Source organism: Nannospalax galili, unplaced genomic scaffold (assembly GCF_000622305.1).
Source record: "Nannospalax galili isolate Female #2095 unplaced genomic scaffold, S.galili_v1.0 scaffold160, whole genome shotgun sequence".
Classification (NCBI taxonomy): domain Eukaryota; kingdom Metazoa; phylum Chordata; class Mammalia; order Rodentia; family Spalacidae; genus Nannospalax; species Nannospalax galili.
Genome location: NW_008346900.1, coordinates 3,085,822 through 3,109,062, shown reverse-complemented (window position 1 = coordinate 3,109,062; position 23,241 = coordinate 3,085,822). Strand labels below are relative to the sequence as shown.

The 23,241-nt window shown below is 45.2% G+C and overlaps 1 protein-coding gene across 1 annotated transcript in view; it reads right to left on the bottom strand.

Annotated features, from left to right (window-relative positions):
* Tpd52l2 (TPD52 like 2) overlaps positions 1-23,182 on the bottom strand; it is a gene marked incomplete in the record, with an annotated part of 25,423 nt that extends 2,241 nt beyond the window's left edge. The window contains 8 exon segments of the mRNA XM_008843297.3: positions 3,030-3,078; positions 4,353-4,394; positions 5,522-5,548; positions 8,388-8,489; positions 12,638-12,697; positions 15,013-15,161; positions 18,095-18,240; positions 23,026-23,182. Coding sequence (XP_008841519.1) covers positions 3,030-3,078; positions 4,353-4,394; positions 5,522-5,548; positions 8,388-8,489; positions 12,638-12,697; positions 15,013-15,161; positions 18,095-18,240; positions 23,026-23,044 — 594 coding nt within the window.
* Between the last annotated feature and the right edge of the window lie 59 nt (positions 23,183-23,241).

Genomic DNA, 23,241 nt, shown 5'->3' with positions numbered 1-23,241 from the left:
AAAAATTAGTTTTATTTTTACTTTATGTATATAAGTGTTTTGCCTGCATGTATGTAAGTGCACCATGTGTATGCAACATCCATGGAGGCTAGAAAAGGGTGTCAGATCCCTTGGAACTGGTGTTATGGATGACTGCCATGTGGGTGCTGGGAACCAAACCTGGGTCCTCTGCAAGAGCAGCCAGTGTTCTTAACCATTGAGCCATCTCTCCAGCCCCTCTTGTCTGTTTTTAAATTCCCATTTAAGTATACACCTGTGAGTCTATGCCACATGTGTGCAGGTGCCTGTGGAAGTGGCAAGAGGGTATTGGATCCCCTGGAACAGAGTTATAGAAAGTTGTGAGCTGCCTGTGGGTACTGGGAACCAAACTCAGGCCTCTGCAAGAACAGCAAATATTCTTAACTACTGAACCATCTCTTCAGCCCTTTTTTTTGGTGGGGGGGGAAATGCGGACAAGACTCCATATAACCCAAGCTATCTATAAATTCCTGATCTTCCTGCCTCTACCTTTCAAGTATTAGGATGACAGGAATGTATTGCCATGCCTAGCTTCAAACTTCTGTGATTTGTCTTTCTTGAGAGTAAGGTCTCATGTAGCCCAGGCTAGCCTCAAACTTAGTATCTAGCTAAGAATAGCTCTGGACTCCTGATCTTTGTGTCTACACCTCCCAAGAGCTGGAATTATAGGTGTGTACCACTATACCTAGATGAACACTTTTTTTTGTGGTGCTGGAGATTAAATCTAGGTCCTTGTATATTAAGAAACATTCTGCTGGGTGTGGTGACGCACGCCTTTGATCCCAGCGCTGGGGAGGCAGAGACAGGTGGATCCTCTGTGAGTTCTGAGGCCAGCCTGATCTACATAGTGAGTTCCAGGACAGCTGGGGCTACAGAGAGACCCTGTCTCAAAAAGACCCCCCCCCCAAAAAAAAACCCACCGAAATAAACATTCTGTGTGTGCATGATGTGTGCCTGTTCACATGTATGGGTATGTGTTCAGGTGCATGTGCATATGTATATGCATGCATATGGAGGCCAAAGGTTGACATCGGGTATCTTCCTTGATCCTTCTCTACATTATTTACTGAGGCAGGCTCTTTGGTTGAACCAAGCTTGCTGATTCAGCTAGTCTAGCTAGCCAGCCTTCCCTGGGGATCCCTTCTCTCCCAACTTCCAAACACTGGGATTACAAGCAGGCTGCTACACCTGCCCGGCTTTTTTATGTGGTGTTAGGGATCCAAATTCCAGTTCTTGGACCAGCAAGATGGCTCAGCAGTTAAAGGAGTTTGATCTCCAGGATCCAGGACCAATGTAATGCTAGGAGAGACCCAATTCCCACAAGTTGTCCTCTCACTTCTACACTTGTGCGCAAGCACACACAGACACAGACACACAGACACACACAGACACACACACACACACACACACACACACAGACACACAGACACACACAGACAACTTTTAAAAAGAAAAAAAGGGGGCTGGAGAGATGGCTCAGCAGTTAAGAACACTGGTTGTTCTTGAAGACCTGGGTTCAAATCCCAGCACCCACATGGCAGCTAACAACTGTCCATAACCCCAGTCCCAGGGGATCCGATAGCCTCTTCTGACATCTGTGGGCACTGCACGAAATGGGTGCACTTACCTACATGCAGGCAATACACGCATACACATAAATAAAAGAAAAAAAGAAAAAAAAGTTCAAGTGTTTTATCCACTAAGTCATCTCCCCAACCCAAGAGACATGAAATTAAAGGCATGTACCACCACACCTGGCTCCAGAAGACATTCTTGAAAGGATAAAATTAGAGAGATAGAGAACAGATTAGGGATTGGCAGGCAAGAGCAGGAAGAAAATGGGCATGACTACAGAGGAATAGTAACCATAGTGGATAAGCGGGTGTGGTAGCATACCCACCCCTTCTTTTGGTCGTTTTGAGATAGGGTCTCCCTGTAGCCCCAGCTGGCCTAGGACTATGTAGACCAGGCTGACCTTGAACTCACAGAAATTCACCTGCCTCAGCCTCTCAAATGCTGGGATTAAAGGCATGTGTCACCACACCCGGCAGCATACACCTTTAATCAGAGCACTTGGAAGGCAGAGTCACTCAGATCTTTCTGAGTTTAAGGCCAGCCTGGTTTACATAACAAGTTCTGGGCCAAAACAAGAACAAGGGCTGGAGAGATGGCTCAGCAGGTTACAAGCACTGGCTATTCTTACAGAAGACCAGGGTTCAGTTCCCAGCACCCACATGGCAGCTAACCACCATCTGTAACTCCAGTTCCAGAAGATCTGATGCCTTCTGACTTCCTCAGGTACTGCACGATATGGATGCACTTACATACACGTCAGCAATACACATGTACACATAAAAATAAAAATAATAGGGCTGGAGAGATGGCTCAGCAGTTAAGAACATTGGTTGTTCTTCAAGAAGACCCAGGTTCGGATCTCAGCACCCACATGGCAGCTAATAACTGTCCGTAACTCCAGCCCCAGGGGATCCAACAGCCTCTTCTGACCTCCGTGGGCATCACATGACACAGGTGCACTTACCTACATTCAGGCAATACATGCATACATATAAAATTAAAAAAAAAATAAAGTAATTAAAAACGAGTCATTAAAAAAAATAAAATGAAAATAACAATATTTTTTGTTTTTGTTTTTTTGTGTGTGGTTTGTCTTTTTTTTTGGTCTTTTTGGTCCTGTAGCCCCAGCTGGCTTGGAACTCACTATGTAGACCAGGCTGGCCTTGAACTCACAGAAGTCCACCTGCCTCTGCCTCCCAAGTACTAGGACTAAAGGTGTGTACCACCACACCCGGCCAATAAGTATTTTTTTAAAGCTGTCTTTTTGTCTTGAAACCTTACCCAATTCTGCAAGACATAATTACTGCAGAAACACCATGAAAAGTACAAAAGACATCTGTATGAGTTCCTCCAATAACTGAGTATGTAATAATAAAGAGGTTAACACAAAGGCCACATTCACATTTCCAAAAAATCTACAGTCCAGGGATAATTACCTTTATGGTCCCCACTCGGTCTTCAAATGACTTGAAGGTTGCAGAATTCCTTTAACAAGAGAGGGAAAAGATGTTGGTGTGAAAAGCAACTTCTGTGTCACCTTCCTCAAGCTGAAAGACCTCAGGGCTATGACCGTGTCCAGCTTCTGAGCTCTTGTTACAAAAATGTGACACAACAGAAAGAGTATGATGGCTCTCAGAGTCCACACGGTCATTTTTGGGTGCTCTACAGATCATGCCCAGATGGCATATAAGAATACTGCAAACTGCTGCCTATAGTATGTAGGATCCCTGCTGTGACCGAAGTGGACATTCCTGACTGGGCTCAAATACAGCCTGGCTGGGGATTATCCCCAGCACCAAGAAAAAGAAAAAAGGAAAAGATAAAAAGACACTTTTGGCTTTCTCCTTTCCAATCCTCAGAAGAGAATATGAATGTGGTCCTCCATACCATAAATTGTGCAGTCCAGTTTCACAAATTTTGGGGAATCGTCAGGTTCAATACACCCAGAGTACAATGAGAAAACCACCTTCTTGTCATGGTTATCTCCCCTGACCCATGGCTCTTTTGTACTGGGACTATGGAACATCCTAGAGTTCTTCAAATACATCTTCATACAAATGAAGTAAAAGGAAAATTGCAGACAATTCTGGAACAGTAGAAGGTGAGGAGGCAGAGGAGAAACTAGGTTCTCACACAATCAGATTAGGAGTTAGCTGGGCAAGGCAGAAAAAAAGTAGGCATGGCTGCAGAGGCACAGTGACCATGGTGGGTAAGTATGCTGTTTCAGCTGGGTATGGTGGCATACACCTTTGGTCCCAGCACTTGGAAGGCAGAGGTAGGCAGAGCTCTGTGAGTTTAAGGTCAGCCTGGTCTACATAGTGAGTTCTAAGACTAGTTTCCCAACAGTCTCTCTAACAAGGATAGGATCTGCTGAGGCACGATGCCTGGCCAAGCAGGTGAAAAGCAATAGACCACACTATAGGTGAGTCTGTTGAGTTCTAAGAACGAGGACTCCAGAAATCCAGCTGTGGAGGTGCCAGTTCATGTACCAGCCTCTCCACTCCTCCCTGCTAACCCCATAGGCATCCAGAGCTAGAGCCTGCAAAGTTCAGTATGGGGCCTAGTTTCACAGAATGGTTCCCTCTGGAGGCCTCAGGAAAGGAGTTTCACTCCCGTGAGCTCTACTTTATCAGCCTACAGGAGGTCTTTATCTGACAAGAAGCTTCTGAGGAAATGGGGATACATGAAGCTATGACAAGTATTGCTGCCCACCCCTACCCAGGCACATTTCTAGAGCAATGGAAGCAGGTGTACATTACCTCATGGCCGGCATACTTATCGAGTGGCGTATGGAGTAGGTGCTGCTTGGAAGCATGGTGAAAGCAGAGAACGAAGCAAGAGTTAGCCATGTGCCAGATCAGCCCACGCTTGCCAGCTTAGCTAACATATACACTAATCTGTTAGTGAGAGGAAGAGGCAGGACTCCACACTCCCAGCGCAGTTGGAATGAGCTGTTGGCCCTTTCTGGAAGAAAAACTACCCCAGGCTGCTCTCTCTCAGTTCCACAGGAGGTTTCTAATGCTGCCACTGCCAGGGAATGTGGCACTGACCAAGGAGAGAATTTAAAAAAGGAAACTATGAGGCTGGAGAGATGGCTCAGCGGTTAAGAACATTGGTTGTTCTTGCAGAAGACCCGGGTTTGAATCCCAGCACCCACATGGCAGCTAACTCCAGTTCCAGGGGATCTGACAGCCTCTTATGATATCTGCGGGCATTGCATGACACGGGTGTACTTACCTACATGCAGGCAATACATGCATACACATAAAATAAAAATAATAAAATTGAAAAAAAAAAAAAAGGAAACTATATGGAGACCCTAGGCCTGGGGCTTTGGAAGTGTCTGGTCCACATAGTCTTCAGATGTCCTCACAGCAAGATGAATGTTTGGGGCAAAAGTGTAACACCCAAGGAAAGTTAAGTAAAAATATTTAAAGTCAGAGTGCTCTGATTTGGTTTCAGACTTAAATTTCTGGGCATTTCTGACCACTATTGGGTGTGGTAATATTGCTCTCAGATAAGAAATTAGACAAAACAGCCTGACAGACAGGACTCCTTCTCAGCAAGATAGGATTGAGAACAGAAGAGCAGAGTTGGTGTTACCTCCTGTGTGAAAATGTTCCTTTTCAGGAATAAACTTAGATACAGACACTGAGACACATTTGCTATGTGAGGTCAGGTTAGTAACTCATTGCCCAAGGAGTAGGCAGTCCAATCATACCCAGACATGAGGCACCCAAAGGGGACAGACAAGTAGTCCCTATATAGACCATGCTTTTTGAGCAGCAAGCTGCCTACTGGGTATTGTCCTGAGGGAAAGGGGGCTTCCAATGCACTGGCTCACTAATTTCCATCTAGCAAAGCCTCCAGAGTCTGCCCTGCCCTAATACAGAGATGTGTCCACATGTCATGTCCAAAGTCATCTTACCTAAAGGAGTGTGAGAACGGATGAACCCTGAAAGATGCAGCAGGAAGAAAGAAAAAAGGCTGAATTAAGGGAGGCCAGCATCACATTAAGACCCCCCCCTAAACCCCAAACCCCCTTTGCTCAAGCTCTGGAAAGTCAAGCAAGGGGCAGCATGTAGAAAGATATCCTGTGAATGCCTCTTTAGTGCTCACACTGATAGAAAAGACCGGACACATAGCCCTATCTTGCCCCTACAAAAGGTTAATAAGAGCATAAATGGCAACGATGTGGCCATGGCACTATATTTCTGGGCATCATCACAAGTACCGGAGAACATACTGTTGGAAGTTAAAAGACAGAAAGCAAAAGGAGATCTGAAGAAAACACCTAAAACATTAAGTAGCCCAATGAGTAGTGCAAAGATGTAACACAGTAAGCCAGCCAGGCTAGGTCAATACTTCATGTCCCTGGAGCATCCTGCATTCTCTGAAGCTGAGCTGGAACCCGAGCACCCCAAGAGGACCTAGAATACACTCAGAAACAAGCACTTCTGCTCTAGGCTATATCACGTGGTCAGAGGCCAACCTGGAAACATGTATATATATATAAGGGCAGCTGCTGACACGGGCCAACACACCTGGCTACTCATTTTCAGTACCTCCAGACCTCTACCTCTTAACGTGCTAGGAAGCTAGCTAAGGCCCTGAGCAGAGGTCACTCCTGACAGAGAGAGAATCACTAAAAAATGCATTCATTTACCATTCTATGGGTAGAAGTGAGGTCTGCTTCTGTCCAAGTCACCAAGCCTATTTCCCACTCCCTCTCTCCTCAGGCTCAGTGTATACCAGAGGCACCTGGGGCTCCAGGACAGGCCCACCATAGACATGGTCATCCATCTAACTTTGAACTCATATTAGCCTTCTCTGCCTAACAAGCTTTCTCAAGAATCCCTGAGCATGGGGTTAGCGAGATAGTTTAGTGGTTAAGAGCACTGGCTGTTCTTGCAGAAGACCTGAGTTTGAACCCCAGCACCTACATGGCGTTTAACAATCATCCATAACTCCAGTTCCAGGGGATCCAATGCCCTCTTCTGTTCTCCATGGGCACGGCATGACATGGGTATACTTACACATGTACAGACATTAACACTCACAAACATTAAATAAAAATAAATAAAAGACAGTGATGCTGTACCCCTCACAGATTTAAACTAATGGAATGTAAATAAAGAAAAGTGGATTTGTAAAAAAAAAAAAAAAAAAAAAATAGAAGAATTCCTGAGGGGCTGGAGAGATGGCTCAGCGGTTAAGAACACCAATTGTTTTTGCAGAAGACCAGGGTTCGAATCCCAGCATCCACACGGCAGCTAACAACTGTCCGTAACTCCAGTCCCAGAGGATCCGACAGCCTCTTCTGTCTTCTGTGGGCACTGCACAACATGGGTGCACTTACCTACACGCAGGCAATACACACATACACATAAAATAAAAATAATAAAATATATATAAAAAAAGAATTTTTGAATTTAACTCAAGATTCCATCTTAAATCAGGAGTTTAATGGGCCTGGGCATTAGAAACCACTAGGACTCTTTGTGAGATAATGGAGAGCTGGTATGAGCCAGAGAGGTCAGATTTATAATATCACTACAAACACCAACAAAAATGACTCCCTCTCCAAGGGAAGACATGCCAGTAAATAGGAAGCCCTTTGGGCACTGTCAACACAATTAGTACAACCAACGATCTGGAGAGAGAGACAGTTCTTCTGACCTTGTCCTAGAACCCCTGCTCACCCAGGCTGACCTACACATGCTAGAACAGTGACACTGGACATGCAGACAGGGTTATCCCAACAGCACCGCCATAAGGACCCTGCTAACTGCCTGCCACAGCCCCAAGACTGCTTATCATGGGGTCAGTGGTGAATCCAAGTTCTCTGAGCAGAAAATAGAAGCTTTACTCCTCCCCTCTAAGAAGGAAAGAAACAGGAGAGTGTCTTGTGCTCCCCTCAGAAAGGGCAGGCTTTATATAGAATAGCCAATCAAGATGGCTCACAGATGGGGCTGGAGAGATGGCTCAACCCCAGTCTTCCACAAGACCAAAGTTTAATTTCCAGCACCCACAATGGGTGGCTCACAACCACCTGTAACTCCAGCTCCAGGGGAACCAATGCCCTCTTCCTGCTTCTGTAGGCACTGCATAAACCAGACATCAACATACATATACACATTAATTAAAATAAAATATCTTTTTAAAAAGATGGCTCACACCCATTCCCATCAGTGCTAATGACTGCCCACCCAGATGTTCTAAACAGACTCAAAAAGAAGTCAAAGCTGGGTGTGATGCCTCATGCCTATAATCCCAGCATTTGGGAAGTGAAGTAGGAAAATTACTATTGAGTTTTGGACACAGGACACACACACACACACACACACACACACACACACACACACACACACAGAAGGAGGGGGTGCAAAAAAGGGAGTAAGAGTACCTGAAATGTGCAATCCATTTCCAAGAAGAATAGAATGGCAACCCCTGGAAGCCAGCCAGGACATCAGTGGTGCAATCAACAACTTCCCACCTGGCTTACCACCTCACAAACAGACTCTAGTCTGATTCTAGAGATAGCTTATAGCCTGCCCTGACTGACATCCCATCCCACTGGACTTCAATTTCTAGGCCACACTAGGGAGAAGAAACTGGTGATATTCCCTCCACCAAGGAATACAGAATGGTGAAATGAAGACGCGGAGTTGAAGGAACCCCCACAAACAAAGGTTCACATGCAAACTGGTCCAGGCTGTTATGGGTGCCCCTATGTTTTATGTCTGAGCCACTGGCTCCAGGGCAGGCTTCTGAGAGATCCTCTAGCTGCTCACCTCATGTCTCCAAGCTTCCTGCTGATGGCAGAGCCCATAGTGGACAGGGCAGCAGATGTCTTCTGGCCTGCATGTGAAAGGGTTTCTTGAGTCTTCTTGTAGCTGGGAAGAAGACATACCAATTAGAATAACCAAACAACAAATCTAGCAACAGCTTTTCACCAAGGAAACAAAGTGTAGGGAGAGTACTCAAGGGAAAGGCAGGGAGGAATCTGGCAGGTGGTAAGCACTGGGTAGTAGGGGCATGGCCCCTTGGCCCCTACACTGCAGACCTACTTCAGTTCCTCAATTTACCCCAGCTTCAGGTTTACCTAAAGCTGACCTAAGATTTAATCTACTTTCCTGTCTTATGGCACCTCTGACTGCTCAGGAAACCAAAACCTCCCCACTACAGAGAAAACAGGCCACAGAGGTACTGGGTCTGGCTACCTACCTGGGCCGGCAATGCTGGAGCAAGAGGCCAGGAAAGCCCTCAGTTCCTGACCACACTAATTCAAGCTCAAAGCTTCCCTTTCTTCTTCCCACATAAAGACAGTCTTTTGAGACAGGCAAGCACAAGCTCAAGTATGCCAATGAGAGATGTCCTAATTGTGGGCTAGCACCTGTGTTGTGCCTTCTTCAGACTGAGAAGCCCTCTGATTTCTGGCACTGTCTGTACGATATCCTTCCAGAATATGGACAGCCTTTTCTCGTGCCTGCTCCCCAGTACAGATGTACTCTTGGCCCACAGCAAAGACTACCAGTCCCATCCCCTCTCATTCCTTTGTTGTCCATCCACATATGTAGACATCATTCTAAGACAGTTCCATAACCTCAACACCATCTGATGAGTACAGGGAGGGGCAGGGGCATTATGGTAGCTCTTGTCCAGCTGCTACCCAAAACAAAAGACATAGCAGCTCCAATATGACAAAGACCATTACCTAAGCCTCTTTCAAAGCCTTCAGGCCACAGCACCTCACTGAACAAAACTGGGGAACTTGAAGCTGAGTCAAGGGTATAAATGAAGACTTCTAAAGCTTCCTGACATCACCAAAGTGACCTAAAGAATGCCTTTCCAGTTAACTTGGCCAAGCATGACGTAAGGGGTAATAGCTGACCAGCTTCCCCATAAAATAAGGCTACTTCTGTCCCTGTTGGTGTTACCTGCTCAGCACCAGTAACTGACTTTCCAAGGCCTTCCTGTCCCTACTCCCTTATAAGAAGCCTTGTGAGAGCATCTACCACCCCATAGGCTAAAGGCAGGTCTAGTAGCTCACGTGGAAGGTCCCTGTAGCCTCTTCCTGGCCTGGATAGTAGCACCTCCTGAACCTACCCAAAGCCTAGCCACATGGCACTTCCCTGCCAAAGCTAGGGAAGCAAGATTCACTATAATACACTATACTGAAACCAAAGTGTTTTCTGTAAAACACCAAGCTCAAGGCAACTAAGAACTGGCAACATTCAGTTGCAGAAATATAAATTCAGGATCCCCAGCACCCACAAAAGGGAAGGAAGGAGGGAGGGGAAGAGAGAGATTGAGAAAATGAGAGAGAGAGAGAGAGAGAGACAGAGACAGAGAGAGAGAGAGAGAGAGACAGAGAGAGAGAGAGACAGAGACAGAGAGAGGATACATACCAGTCATGGTGGCACATGCCTATAATACCAGCACCTAGGAGGCTAAGGCAAGAAGATGGAAGGTCTGAAGGCAGACAAAGCTGCATAGCAACACCCTATCTTTAAAAAAACAAAACAAAATAAAACATCCAGATTTCTGCACCTTCCATGGCTCCAGTGTTGCAGGCCTATTGTGACCACCTCATATACATAGACAAGCATACTCCATGGAAACATGGGAGTCATCAAAGACATCAATGAGAAGGCAAAGCTACCAGGAGCTAGCAGGAAGCAGTGACAAACTACTGGCTAGGGAGCAGTGGGCTATGCTACTCCCAGATAGCTTCTCTTTGAGACTTAGACCTCTTAAGAAAGCCTAGGACAGACACTGTGTCTATCAGCCAATGTGGCGATCTAACAGATGTGCTCTTCCCTCCTCTTCAGAGTCCTCCTTTTCAGGCTACCCTTACTTCTTCCTGAGCTGACAAGAGGTTAACAGTTCCCTGGCCACAGCAACTACAATAATAGCCATTATTATTATAATAGCCTACCATCCCTAGGTCACCTTGTTGGGCTGCAATGTTGGGAACAGGAACTTCTCTATCAACCTACTCTAGCTGACACTAGTTGTGCTATCACCTATAGCACAAGAGCACAAAGAACCCAAAAGGGAACCATGATCCTACTAGTGATTACAGAACTTGTGTGGTCCACTATTTTCAGACACAGTTACCTGTAAAGAAAACACAAAAAGGGTTTCATGACCCACAGAACCCAGATGCTCCTACATATAGAAGTGGCTAGCTAGGAAAACAAGACCTCTCACAACATCTCAACTGTGCTAAGTGTAGCACAGCTTTTCCAAGGCTAACCCTAGAGGAGCAGACACACATACTGAGCCCTATGCTGTTCCAGTCTTTCAAGGAGCTGCTGGCTGAAAGGAATCTTCTACAAACACATGGGTAAGGAAGGTCAAGAAGCTTAGGAACATGGCCTTCCTCTGTCAAAGCTCCAGTCAAATTCTGCCAGTGGTCTAGTTCCTCAATTCTGATCAAGACAGGCACCAACTGGGAAGAGGAATCAGAGTATGTGACAACTCCAACACCTGCACCATCCCCATCCCCTGGACTGTTAGTTCAGAAATGCTTCCAGCTCAAGAAGCATTGTTGACAAGCTCTTCCCCTAAAAATTGGGCAAGACCCTAGAAGAAGGCTTCTGTCAGAGTAAGCACTTAGAATGGGGTGTCCCATCAGTTATACTTCTATACTAAGCCACAGGTTTCTCTCACAGGGGTCAGCATTCCATGTGTTCGATGTAAGCTTTTTGAGAAACTATTTGAGATAGCATCTCAGCAGCTCTGTCGGGTTATTTTCCCCCACATGAGAATACACAGTTTTCCCAAGATTATCTTTGGGCTGAATCTGCACTATGAAGCCTGTCCAGGGTCCTAGCAAGCATAGATAGCAATGTCTCCACCTAGGGAACATGTTTCCCAGCAAACTCACTGTCTAGTGCAGTCTTGAAGACAACTACCAGTGTACATGGGCCACCTAAAGGCACAACTGGGAGTTGAACACTACCAGTTGAACTGGGAGCATACACACCACCAGAGCTTTCTATACCTGCTTCCCACATGACACCAGATCTTAAGACCCTACATGCATAGGGAAGCAAGCTGGTCCCTTGGTACCATCAAGGCAAGCACAACAGCATTTCCTTCAGCCCAAGCATGTAAGGATTTCTGCCCATGCATTATGATAACCATAGCAACACCTTCTTCAAAAAAAAAGAGTCTATTTAGCCAGGCGTGATGGCACACGCCTGTAGTCCCAGCACTTGGGAGGCAGAGGCAGGTAGAGCTGTCAGTTCAAGGCCAGCCTGGTCTACATAGGAGTTCCAGGTTAGCTAGGGCTACAGGGAGACCCTGTCTCAAAAATACCCCCCAAAAATAAATAAAGGAGAGACTATTTTAAGCATTTCCCCTGTCAAAGCTCCAGGCAGTCAAATCCTGCCAGAAACCCACCAGGCAGAGGACAAAGATATTACAGATAAGAACACAGATAAATGACATGCTATACCTAGGTTAAAGATCTCAAAACAACAGAAGTCACTGAACTATAGCTCTTACAGGCACAGAAAGCTGTCCACAGTAATCTGTGCTCGGCTGACATTCCATGTGGCTGACAGTACAGCACCCCAGACCACAAGACTTCATGAATCCACCAGCATGTACCACTGCTCCCCATCCAAGCATCTCTCAGAGTCCAACAGCTAGAGCTGAATCTGAGGGTAAAGGACAAGAAGACAACAAACATAAAATCCGCCAACAAAAAAAAAGGTCACATGGCTTTGCCTACTGCCAAAAGTTGAGGTTCAGTTAATGCTCATTTAATACATTTAATACTGCCTGCCAGTTCAGGTCACTCATGCAGCCAGGTAGAAGGGAACTTTAAATATGGTCTAGTGACTGAGTAGATCTCTAACTACTGTACACTGTCCTTCAGGAGTTTAGAACACACTTTATTTGTACTTTGGAAGAGAAAGATAGACAGCAAGCATTGAAAGGTGGTTGGTACCAAGGGTACACAGCTTCCCTGCCCCAGGAAGAGACAGAGGGAAAAGTAAGGGAGGGTACTGACTGTATGGGCACTCACAGGTCAGACTGGGTCACTTTCTCATTCCACTCTCCAATTTTCTCAGAAGTTTTCACATAGCTAAAAACAGAAAGTCTATGGTGAATATTTAGAATGACTTCAACTCAGGCTTCAAGCTATAGGTAAGACTCCAGAAAAAACAGAGACCAACTGGCAAGACTTCTCTACAGCCCACCCAAACAGTCCAGAGCCTCTACCACACCCATGTAGGCCCAGGGCCAGCTAGGCCTCTAGAGGACAGAGATGACTACATCCTCACCCATCACATCACAAAAGCACCTGGTCTTTTAGTAGCAGAAGGCACCAGGGAAGGGCACAGCCCATGGCTCCTAAGTTCTCTTACAGTTACCTTCTGTGACTCAAAAGTTCACAACATCCTAGGTATAGAAACATCAGGTTTCTATCGGTGAAGTTTACAAAATGTAACTCAATCTGTTCTTTAAGACATGGCTTCTAAAAACATTCTATTCCTCACCTTGAAGGACTGCTATATCATAGGAGAAATATGGCCACAACATGGCAAATTATGCTCAAATTCTGATAGCTGAGTTACATGTGAGTCAGAATTCCTGATGTGTGACAATGTTATACTCATAAGAAGGACTGATATCTTTTTCTCACAAGAAAAGTCACCCTAAGGACCTCAGTGTTACTCTGACCATCCTGAACCTTAAAAGACATTCTCCTTATAAATTTCTACTTGGGCCAGGCATGGTGACACATACTATTAGTTCCAGAACTTGGGAGGCAGAAGCAGGTGGATCTCTGTGAGATCAAGGCCAGCAAGGTCTACATAGCAAGTTCCAGGCCAGCTGGGGCTACAGGGAGGCACTGTCACAAAAAGACCAAATAAAAGAAATAAATAAATTTCTATTTGGATACCTATAGTGTGTCCATCCACCTTTTCAAATATATGTAGATTCCAGGCTCTGAGTAAACACAGGCAGAGTTCCTCAGTTAAGAACTCTAATGACAGGGGCTAGAGCGATAGCTCAGCGGTTAAGAGCACTGACTGCTCTTGCAGAGGACCTGGGTTCGATTCCCAGCACCCACATGGCGGCTACAAACCGTCCTTAACTCCAGTTCCAGGGGAATCCGAAACCCTCTTCTGACCTCCAAGGCATTGGACGACACAGGTGCACTCACATACATGCAAGGTGATACACTCACACACATAAAAATAATAAACAAAATATTTAAGAAAAAAAAAAAGAACTCAAATGACAGAGATAAAGAGATGGCTCAATGGTTAAGAGCACTGGCTAGCTGGGCATGGTAGTGCATGCCTTTAGTCCCAGCACTTAGAAGGCAGAGGCAGAGGCAGAGACAGAGGCAGGTGGATCTCTGTGAGTTGGAAGCTAGCCTGGTCTACAGAGCAAAGTCTTGGCTAGCCGGGGCTACAGGGAGACTCTGTCTCAAAAATACCAAAAAAAAGGATCATTGGTTGCCAGAGGACCTGGGTTCAGTCTCTAGCACTCACATGGTGGATAACAATGTAACTCCAGTTCCAGGGGATCCATTGGCCTCTAGGGGCATTGATACAGGTATACTTACATATATTCAGGCAAAACATTCATAAACATTGAATATTAGCCAGGCGTGGTGACACATGCCTTTAATCCCAACGCTCAGGAGGCAGAGACAGACGGATCTCTGAGAGCTCAAGGCCAGTTTGGTCTCCATTAGCGAATCCAGGCCAGCTGCAGCTACAGGGAGACCTTGTCTCGAAAAGTCCAAAAAAGGGGTTGGGGATTTAGCTCAGTGGTACAGCACTTGCCTAGCAAGCTCAAGGCCCTCAGCTCCAAAAAAAACAAAAAGACAAAAAAAAAAAACAAACCCCAAAACAAACACTGAATATTAATTAAATTTTTGTCTAAAAAAGTAAAAAATTCAAATGCTGAACATGAATAACTCCTCCAAATACTCGGGAGACAGAGGTAGGGGATCTCTGTGAGTTCAAGGCTAGATCCTCTACATAGAGTTCAAGGCGAGGTGGGGCTATACTTTGAGATCTAGCCTCAAGAAAACAAACAAACAAGGCCAGGCATAGCACACACCTTTAATCCCAGCACTCAGGAGGCAGAGGCAGGTGGATCTCTTTGAGATTGAGGCCAGTCTTGGTCTATATATCAAGTTCCAGGACAGCTGGGGCTACAAAATAAAATAAAGCAAAAACGAGAAAAACAAATCCGAAAACAAAAAAAAGGAATTCAAGTCTTCTGGCTATCTGCTTCCAGCAGGCTCACTTAATACCCACTGCTGTAAATCATCTCACCCCTAAGCACACATACACTCTCTACAATGAAGAGGCATACCCCTAGTGAGCACTGTCTCTAGTCAACAGGTGCAATCCCCACCAAGGGACTGGTACCTACGCAGTTGAGACCTGTACATCATGCCAGCTCCTAGACAGGTTCTGCTTCAGCTCCCCTAAGGTAGAAAGGCCCAGCCTTCTTTTCAGCTCCCCACAGTGCCTTTCTTTGGCTGCCAGGACCTGGCGCAGAGTGACAATTTCTTCTTCCACCTGTAAAAGATGCAGGACTGGAGCTATAGCTCAGTTGAGAGACTGGTTACCTTACCTTGCATGCATGAAGCCCTGGATTAAGACTCCCAGTACCACCAAAATAAATGGGAGGGAGAGAGAGAGGGAGGGAGGGGAGAAAGAAGAGAAAGAGAAGATGCAGTTGACATCATAGGCCACAACTATTGCAGGAAGTTCTTGCACACGCTACAATGAGACTTTCTCAGAAATTTCCACTTACAGAAACACAATTTGTCTTCAAAATAGCATCCACAACAGCAGCTATTCTGTTTTTATGTAGCATCAGCACTCTCAACTTCTAGAAAACCGCTCCACCACTGCCCCACCCCACCCTGCCCCAAACAAGCCAGCAATTTTGCTACAACTAACAAATATTGCCCCCATTCCCCTAAGTCTCAGAATTATGAAGTGAGCCTTGTCAGAACTCTTCCCTGAGAATGGACATGAATGTTAGGACAGATGTGCCTTTTCCTATGGACTCTGGGCCTGGCTTAGACATAGCAACTGAACTGTCAGCAGTGAGGCCCCAGCTACACCCATTGGGGAATTCTCTACATAGTCAGAAGGAAGCAAAATGACAGATGGACAAAGACCTAGGTGACAGAGAAGCATCTCTTAAAACATCTGTGTTTCACAGGTTAGCTCCAGGCTTAGAGAGCCAGTTACCTAAACTAAAAGGTTCTCTTTTGTCACAGCAATTTGAGTGAGGTAAGAGAAAGATTCTTGATAATAGAACTTGAACTTTTTAAAGAAAAGTGACTTGTGAATGGAGTATCTTTTTTTTTTTTTTTGGTCTTTTTGAGACAGGGTCTCCCTGTAGCCTCAGCTGTCCTGGAACTTGCTATGTAGACCAGGCTGGCCTCGAACTCACAGAGATCCGCCTGCCTCTGCCTCCCAAGTGCTGGGATTAAAGGCATGCGCCACCATGCTCAGCTCTTTTTTTAAATTTTTAAAAATACTTTATTATTTTTATTTTATGTGTATGTGTATTGCCTGCATGTATGTGAGTGCACCCATGGCATGTGATGCCACGGAGGTCAGAAAAGGGCTTAGGATTCCCCTGGAACTGGAGTTACAGATGGTTCGTAGCCGCCATGTGGGTGCTGGGAATCGAACCCAGGACCTCTGCAAGAGCAGTCAGTGCTCTTAACCTCTGAGCCATCTCTCCAACCCCAGGAGTACCTTTTGAAGCTTTCCCACAATACAGTGTTCTTGGTATTTTTAGTCCCTGTGTAAATAACTACACTAAAAAAAATTCCCTTTTAGTCAAGCATGGTGGTACACTTCTATAGTCCCAACTACTCGAGAATTGCTTGACCCCTATATGGGGGCAAGATCCTATATCAAAAAAGAAAAAAAAAGGGGAGGAGGGCTGAAGAGATGGCTCAACAGTTAAGAATACTTTTGTTCTTCTAGAGGACCCAAGTTCAATTCCCAGCACCCACATAGCAGCTAACAACCATCTGTAACTCTAGTTCTAGGGGATCCAACACCCTTTTCTGGCTTCTGCAAGCATTGCATGCATGTGGTGTACTTACAGACATGAAGGCAAAACACTCTTACACATAAAATAAAAATATTTTTTAAAAAAAGAAGAAAGAAAAGGCTAGAGAGATGGCTCAGCAGTTAAGAGCACATACAGTTCTTACAGGGGACCCAGGTTTGGTTTCTAGCACCCACATGAGGCAGTTCACAACCACCTGTAACTCCAGCTCCAGGGGGATCTGACACCTCTGGCCTCTGTGGGCACCTATATTCACATACAAATGCTCACACAGACGTAATTAAAAATAAAATGAATATTTAAAAAAAGAAAGAAAGAAGCCAGGCGTGGTGGTGCGCACCTTTAATCCCAGCACTCGGGAGGCAGAGGCAGGTGGATCTTTGTGAGTTCGAGGCTAGCCTGGTCTACATAGTGAGTTCCAAGACAGCCAGGGCTCAAAAAGACAAAAAGAAAGAAAGAAAGAAAGAAAGAAAGAAAGAAAGAAAGAAAGAAAGAAAGAAAGAAAGAAAGAAAGAAAGAAAGAAAGAAAGAAAGAAAGAAAGAAAGAAAGAAAGAAAGAAAGAAAGAAAGAAAGAAAGAAAGAAAGAAAGAAAGAAAGAAAGAAAGAAAGAAAGAAAGAAAGAAAGAAAGAAAGAAAGAAAGAAAGAAAGAAAGAAAGAAAGAAAGAAAGAAAGAAAGAAAGAAAGAAAGAAAGAAAGAAAGAAAGAAAGAAAGAAAGAAAGAAAGAAAGAAAGAAAGAAAGAAAGAAAGAAAGAAAGAAAGAAAGAAAGAAAGCCAAGCATGGTAGAACTTCCCTATAATCCTAGCACTTGAGTGGCAGAGAGAGGCATGAGTATTGTGAGTTAGAGGCATTGGGCAAATAGCAAGACTTTTTCTCAAAAAATCTAGAAGATTCAGTCTATGGGGCTGGCAGATGGGCCAGTGGTGAAGAGCACCTGTTGCCCTTCCAAAGAACCCAAGTTTCAATTACCAACAACCACACTGGGTGGCTTACAACTGCCTGTTAACTCCAGCTTCTGGGGAATCTAATGCCTCTGGCCTCTGTGAGCACTTGCACTCACTGCACAAACCCACACACAGACACAAACATATATACATAATTTAAAAATAAAATAAAAATCTTAAAAAAAAAAAAAAGACTCAGTGCAGACAGATTCATGAGGTCTTAACAATGACTAGTATTTCTAGGCAGAGGTAGAAGGATGAGATGAAACCCTGCCTCCTCCACCAGGTGACTCAAGTACACTTCTTAGAGCCAGGTACATACAAGGAGATAGTCCAGCAGACACAGAAAGCAGGTGATTAACGTCCCAGCAATTTCACCACAGCATAGTCAGTGTTCTACTCCCTATCTATCCCAAGAGGACCTTGACTCATGGTCATGCTGAGACAGGCAACAAAACCACAGCACCTTGGCAAGTTCTGCCCGAAGCTCTTCCTCTTCCACCTCTGTCAGGACCTCTACAGCTGGAGTACGGGGGGCCACCCCTGGGTCAACAGGGACATCAGTCATGAAATCAGACAGCACACCTTTGTTAGGAGAATTCAGGTTGATATCTGTCAGAGACAAAATGAGGTCAAAAAGTGTCAAGCAAGTTATTACTTCACTAGGAAAGAAGCAGGAGTGGAAAGACAGGTGGCAAAAAGGAGAACATGGAGACTAGCAATACCACTAAAGGCTCGTGAAGATGGTCTCTGAGCACTAGACAGAGAACAGCTACTTCTTGGGTACCTAGGATGTAAACCCAATACCACCTGTGCTGCTGGGGCACAAGAAAAACTAGCCAAACCCTATGGAGCCAAAACCTAATTCTGGTTTCTCTGATAAGAACACTATCTTCTACAGCAGGAAACCCTGCTTCAAGGAAATCAGCCCATGGGCTGGAGATATGGCTCAGCAGTTAAGAGCACTGACTGCTCTTGCAGAGGCCCTGGGTTCAAGTCCCAGCAACTACATGGCGGCTAACAATCATCTATAACTCCAGTTCCAGGGGATCTAGCGCCTTCTGACCTCCAAGGGCATTGTACATGGGTACACTTATATATAGGCAGGCAATACACTCATACACATTAAAAATTAAAAATAAAATAATAAAATTTTTTGTTTTTTTTTTTGAGGCAGGGTCTCCCTGTAGCTCCCCATCTGCCAGGAAATGCTAAAATTACATACATGAAACATACACTAGTCATCCAGCCCTTAGAAGAAGTCAACAGAACAAAAACCTCCTTTAATCCCACCCCTGATCCTCATCTCACAGGAGACAGACACAAGTGCAGAGGTAGGAAAGGGCACATTCCCCCATGCCCCTACCATGCCAGATTCACTTCAAATTACTAGTCACTATTTTTTTCCTTCCCATTAAGCACATCTTCCTATCTGCACAAAAAGCCTAGAAAATACCACAGAAAGAAAACCATTTTCCTTTGGCTCTCTCCAACCCCAAATACTGTTTAGTATTTTTATATAATCAGTGTTTTAAAACATTTCTCTTTTTTGGTGATACTAGGGATTGAACCTAGGATCTCATGCGTACTAGTCAAATGTTCTACCACTAGGCTATATTCTGAGCTTTTTAATAAATATATTTATATTTTTAATTTTTGTTTGTTTTTTGAGGCAGGGTCTTACTATGTAGCCCTAGCTGGCCTACTCTCTGAGTAGACCAGTCTGGTCTTGAACTAATAGACATCTGCCTACCTCTGCCTCCCAAGTCCTGGGATTAAAGTCATGTGCCACCACACCTAGCTAAAAGTTTTAATTTTGAGACAGTGTTTCACTGAGTTGGCCAGGCTAGCCTTAAACTCACTTTGTAGTCCAGAAGGTCCTGAACTTCTGATCCTCTTGTCTCAGACTCCCAAGTAACTGGGATTACAGGACTGTGCCACTAAACCTAGCTACATCTTTCCTCTTGACTAGCACTTTCTATGACTAAGCAGGCTCAGAATGGTATCTGGTATGTTCAAGAGTAAGTTAAATAAAAAGCATAGATTGGAAAGGAAAAATATCCTTAATCCTATATAAGTCTGTCAACAAACCAAACTGTAAAGTCTACTAAAAATAGATTGCAAGTTCTGAAAACCAAAGATGCTTTCAACAGTTGCTGGCACATCTCACTGCTATTACATGTTCCATACACAGAATATGAACATATATTAAAGCTTTTTTTTTTTTTTTCGGAGCTGAGGACTGAACTCAGGCCTTGCACTTGCTAGGCAAGCGCTCTACCACTGAGCTAAATCCCCAACCCCTAAAGCATTTTTTTTTAATTGATTGTGATTTTTTTAAAGATATTTTATTGGCCGGGCATGGTGGCGCACACCTTTAATCCCAGCACTCGGGAGGCAGAGGCAGGCGGATCTCTGTGAGTTCACCCCCAGCCTGGTCTATATAGTGAGTTCCAGGAGAGCGGGAGCTAGAGGGAGACCCTGTCTCAAAAAGACTCCCCCCCAAAAAAATTTTATTATTTTTATTTTATGTGTATGCGTGTATTGCCTACATGTAGGAAGTATACCCATGTCGTGCAATGCCCATGGGAGACAGAAGAGGCGGTTGGATCCCCTGGAACTGGAGTTAAGGACAGTTGTTAGCTGCCATGTGGGTGCTGGGACATGAACCCAGGTCTTCTGCAAGAACAGTCAGTGTTCTTAACTGCTGAGCCATCTCTCCAACCCATGATTCTTTTTTTCATGCAAGTGTTTTTTGGTTTTTCTGGAAAGAGGTTGGTTGGTTTTTTTAGAGAGTCTCCCTGTAGCCTCAGCTGGCCTGAAACTTGATATGTAGACTGTCTGTCAAATGCAGGGAATAAAGGCATGTGTCACCACACCCAGAGGTTCATGCAAGTGTTTTTTGTTTATTTATTTATTTGAGCAGGGATATGTGCAGATATCAGAGAACAATTTCCAGGAATCATTTTTCTCTTTCCACCATGTAAATCAGGAGATGGGGGATCAAACTCAGGTTGCTAGGCTTAGTATCAAGTGTCTTAACCCAATGAACCATCTCATTAGTCCTAGTTTTTTATTTGTTTTAACGTGTATGAGCGTATTGCTCACATGTACAAAAGTGAGCCCATGTTGTGCAGTGCCTGCAGAGGTCAGAAGAGGATGATCCCCTGGAACTAGTTCTTAGCTGCCATGTGGGCGCTGGGAATCAAACCCAGGTCCTTTGCAAGAACAGTCAGTGCTCTTACCGCTGAGCCATCTCTCCAGTCCCAGTTTTTTGGTTTTTGAGTCGAAGTCTTAGTACACAGCCCAGGCTGGTCTCAAATTCTTGATCTTCCTATCTAAGCTTTCCCATATGGTGGAACTGTGTGTGCCACCATACCTGCCCTGATTCTAATTATTTTTTGTTGTTGAGACAGGGTCTCCCTATAGCCCTTTGGTCTAGAACTCACTATGTAGATCAGGCTGGCCTCAATCTCACAGAGATCTGCCTGCCTCTGCCTCCCAAGTGCTGGGACTAAAGGCATGCACCACCATGTCTGGCTTGGCAGCAAGTGCCTTTACCCAATGAGACATCTAAACAGCCCACAACTCTGACACCAATTTTTGACCGAGATCAACCTATATCATTTTACTTCGTCATCTCTATTTATTGTGCTGAATCTACTCAAATTCAGTATCTTAAAATCTCCACAATTTGGGGGCTAGAGATGGCTCAGAAGTTAAGAGTGCTTGCTGCTACTGTTCTAGAGGGACCAAAGTTGGGTTCCCAGCACCCATGTCTAGAGGTTCACAACTGCCTGTAACTCCAGTTCCAGGGATCTGATGCCATTCTAGCTTCTGAGGACAATGCATTCACGTGTAAAAATCCATACACATATACACAGGGTTTAAAATAATTTTAAAAATTAAGGCCAGGTGTGGTGGCACAAAACTTTAGTCCCAGCACTCAGGAGGCAGACAGGTAGATCTCTTAGAGATCAAGGACTGCCTAGCGTACTAAGCAAGTTCTAGGCCAGCTGGGGTTACAGGGAGACCTTGTCTCAAATATACCAAAAAACTACAATTTTTCTCCTGTATTTTAAGAAAATAATAAGCAGAAGCTCTCAGACAATTTTAGCTTATAAAGCTGAGATAGAAATTAAGCAGTCACCAAACAAAAGCCAAGGAACTTGCAAGATACCACAACCTTGCAAGCAGAAATCATTCACATCCTGATTTACAGAATGAGCTGAGGCCAGAAAAAATGTTACTAAAGGTAGCTCAAAGAGTGGAGGGTACCAGAGGCAAAACTAGTGACTAGGAGCCTTCACTCCAGGGAGGTTCTTAGCTCTAAGACTGTTATTCATATGCAAAATGGAGGTAATGAAAATACCAACCACAACAGGCTACTCAAATTGTAAAAAACCACTAGAGAAACAGGTAAAAACTGGTGTCTGGCACTAGTTCATGCTTGGTGTCTTTTCTTTCCCATTTCTTTGTATTGTGGTGTCCAGGGTTAGTACTGAACCAGGGTCTTACACATGCTAGGAAAAGGCTCTATCACTGAGTCACATCCTTAATCCTGTCATTCCAGTAATCAGACTCTACTTAGAGATGAAAATAAAACAATAAAAAAAGCCTTCTGGATTTAACAGATCTGGAGACGTTCGATGCTCAACTACTTTACAAACACCCATCAAAATAGAAAAGGCTTCCAGAATGTATAAGAAACCAGAAACTCTAACGATTAGGTAATGTGTTGATGCAAGCAGTAGGAAAACTTCCTGAACTTAGCTAGTGTAGTTGTCAGCATCTCCACTTGTGCCATCTTCTCAAGATCTTAATCTTCTGGGCCTGCGCCACACCCCTCTGTGGCCACCTCACACTTGGTCTCCGGTGTCATTTCTCAAAACACATCTGGTGTGCTTGGTGTGCCCCTGACTCACTCTAACCTTCTCCCTCGAGACAACCTCAAAGTAGACTACAGCAGCGTTGCCACCCAAGGGGCGCAGCACTAAACGCGAGGATGGTTCCACCGCCCCTACTGTGGGGAGCCGCCCACAACGTCTCGGCAGGAGCCCAGCACCAGATGGCCCAGGATGGAGGGCGGCAGAGCCATCAAGGTTGCGGACAGAGGGTGAACCTCATAAAGAGCTGCCTGGAGTGAAGAAAACTCCAACTCCAGGAACGGGGAAGACGCCAAGGAACAGGGCTTCAGGGCGGTCACAGGGGACGCCGAGGGGGCCTGGAGAGATGCACACCACTACCACCGGGACCCTGGAGGTCAAGGGCCTGCAGGCCAAAGAGGGGCCGTGGGTCAAGCGGGCAGAGGCTGAGGGTACCGAGGGGCCGAGACGAGATTCCCCGAGGGCCAGAAGGCGAGACAGCCCCGGCCCATCTGCGACGGACAGCGGGTACCTTGGCCGGTGGAGTCCATTTCAGGCGGTGGCCGGGCCGCAGCGGTCGGCGTTAGAGTCTCAGGTTAAAAGAGCCGAGTTTAGAGCACTGGGAGCCGCCAGCCGGATGCACGCGAGCCCGGGGAACCGCCGGGCCGTAGCGGCATGACGTAATCAGCGACGCGCCAGCTCACTTCCGCTCGGGCTCATGCCCCGCCTTTATCCCCGCCTTCGCTCA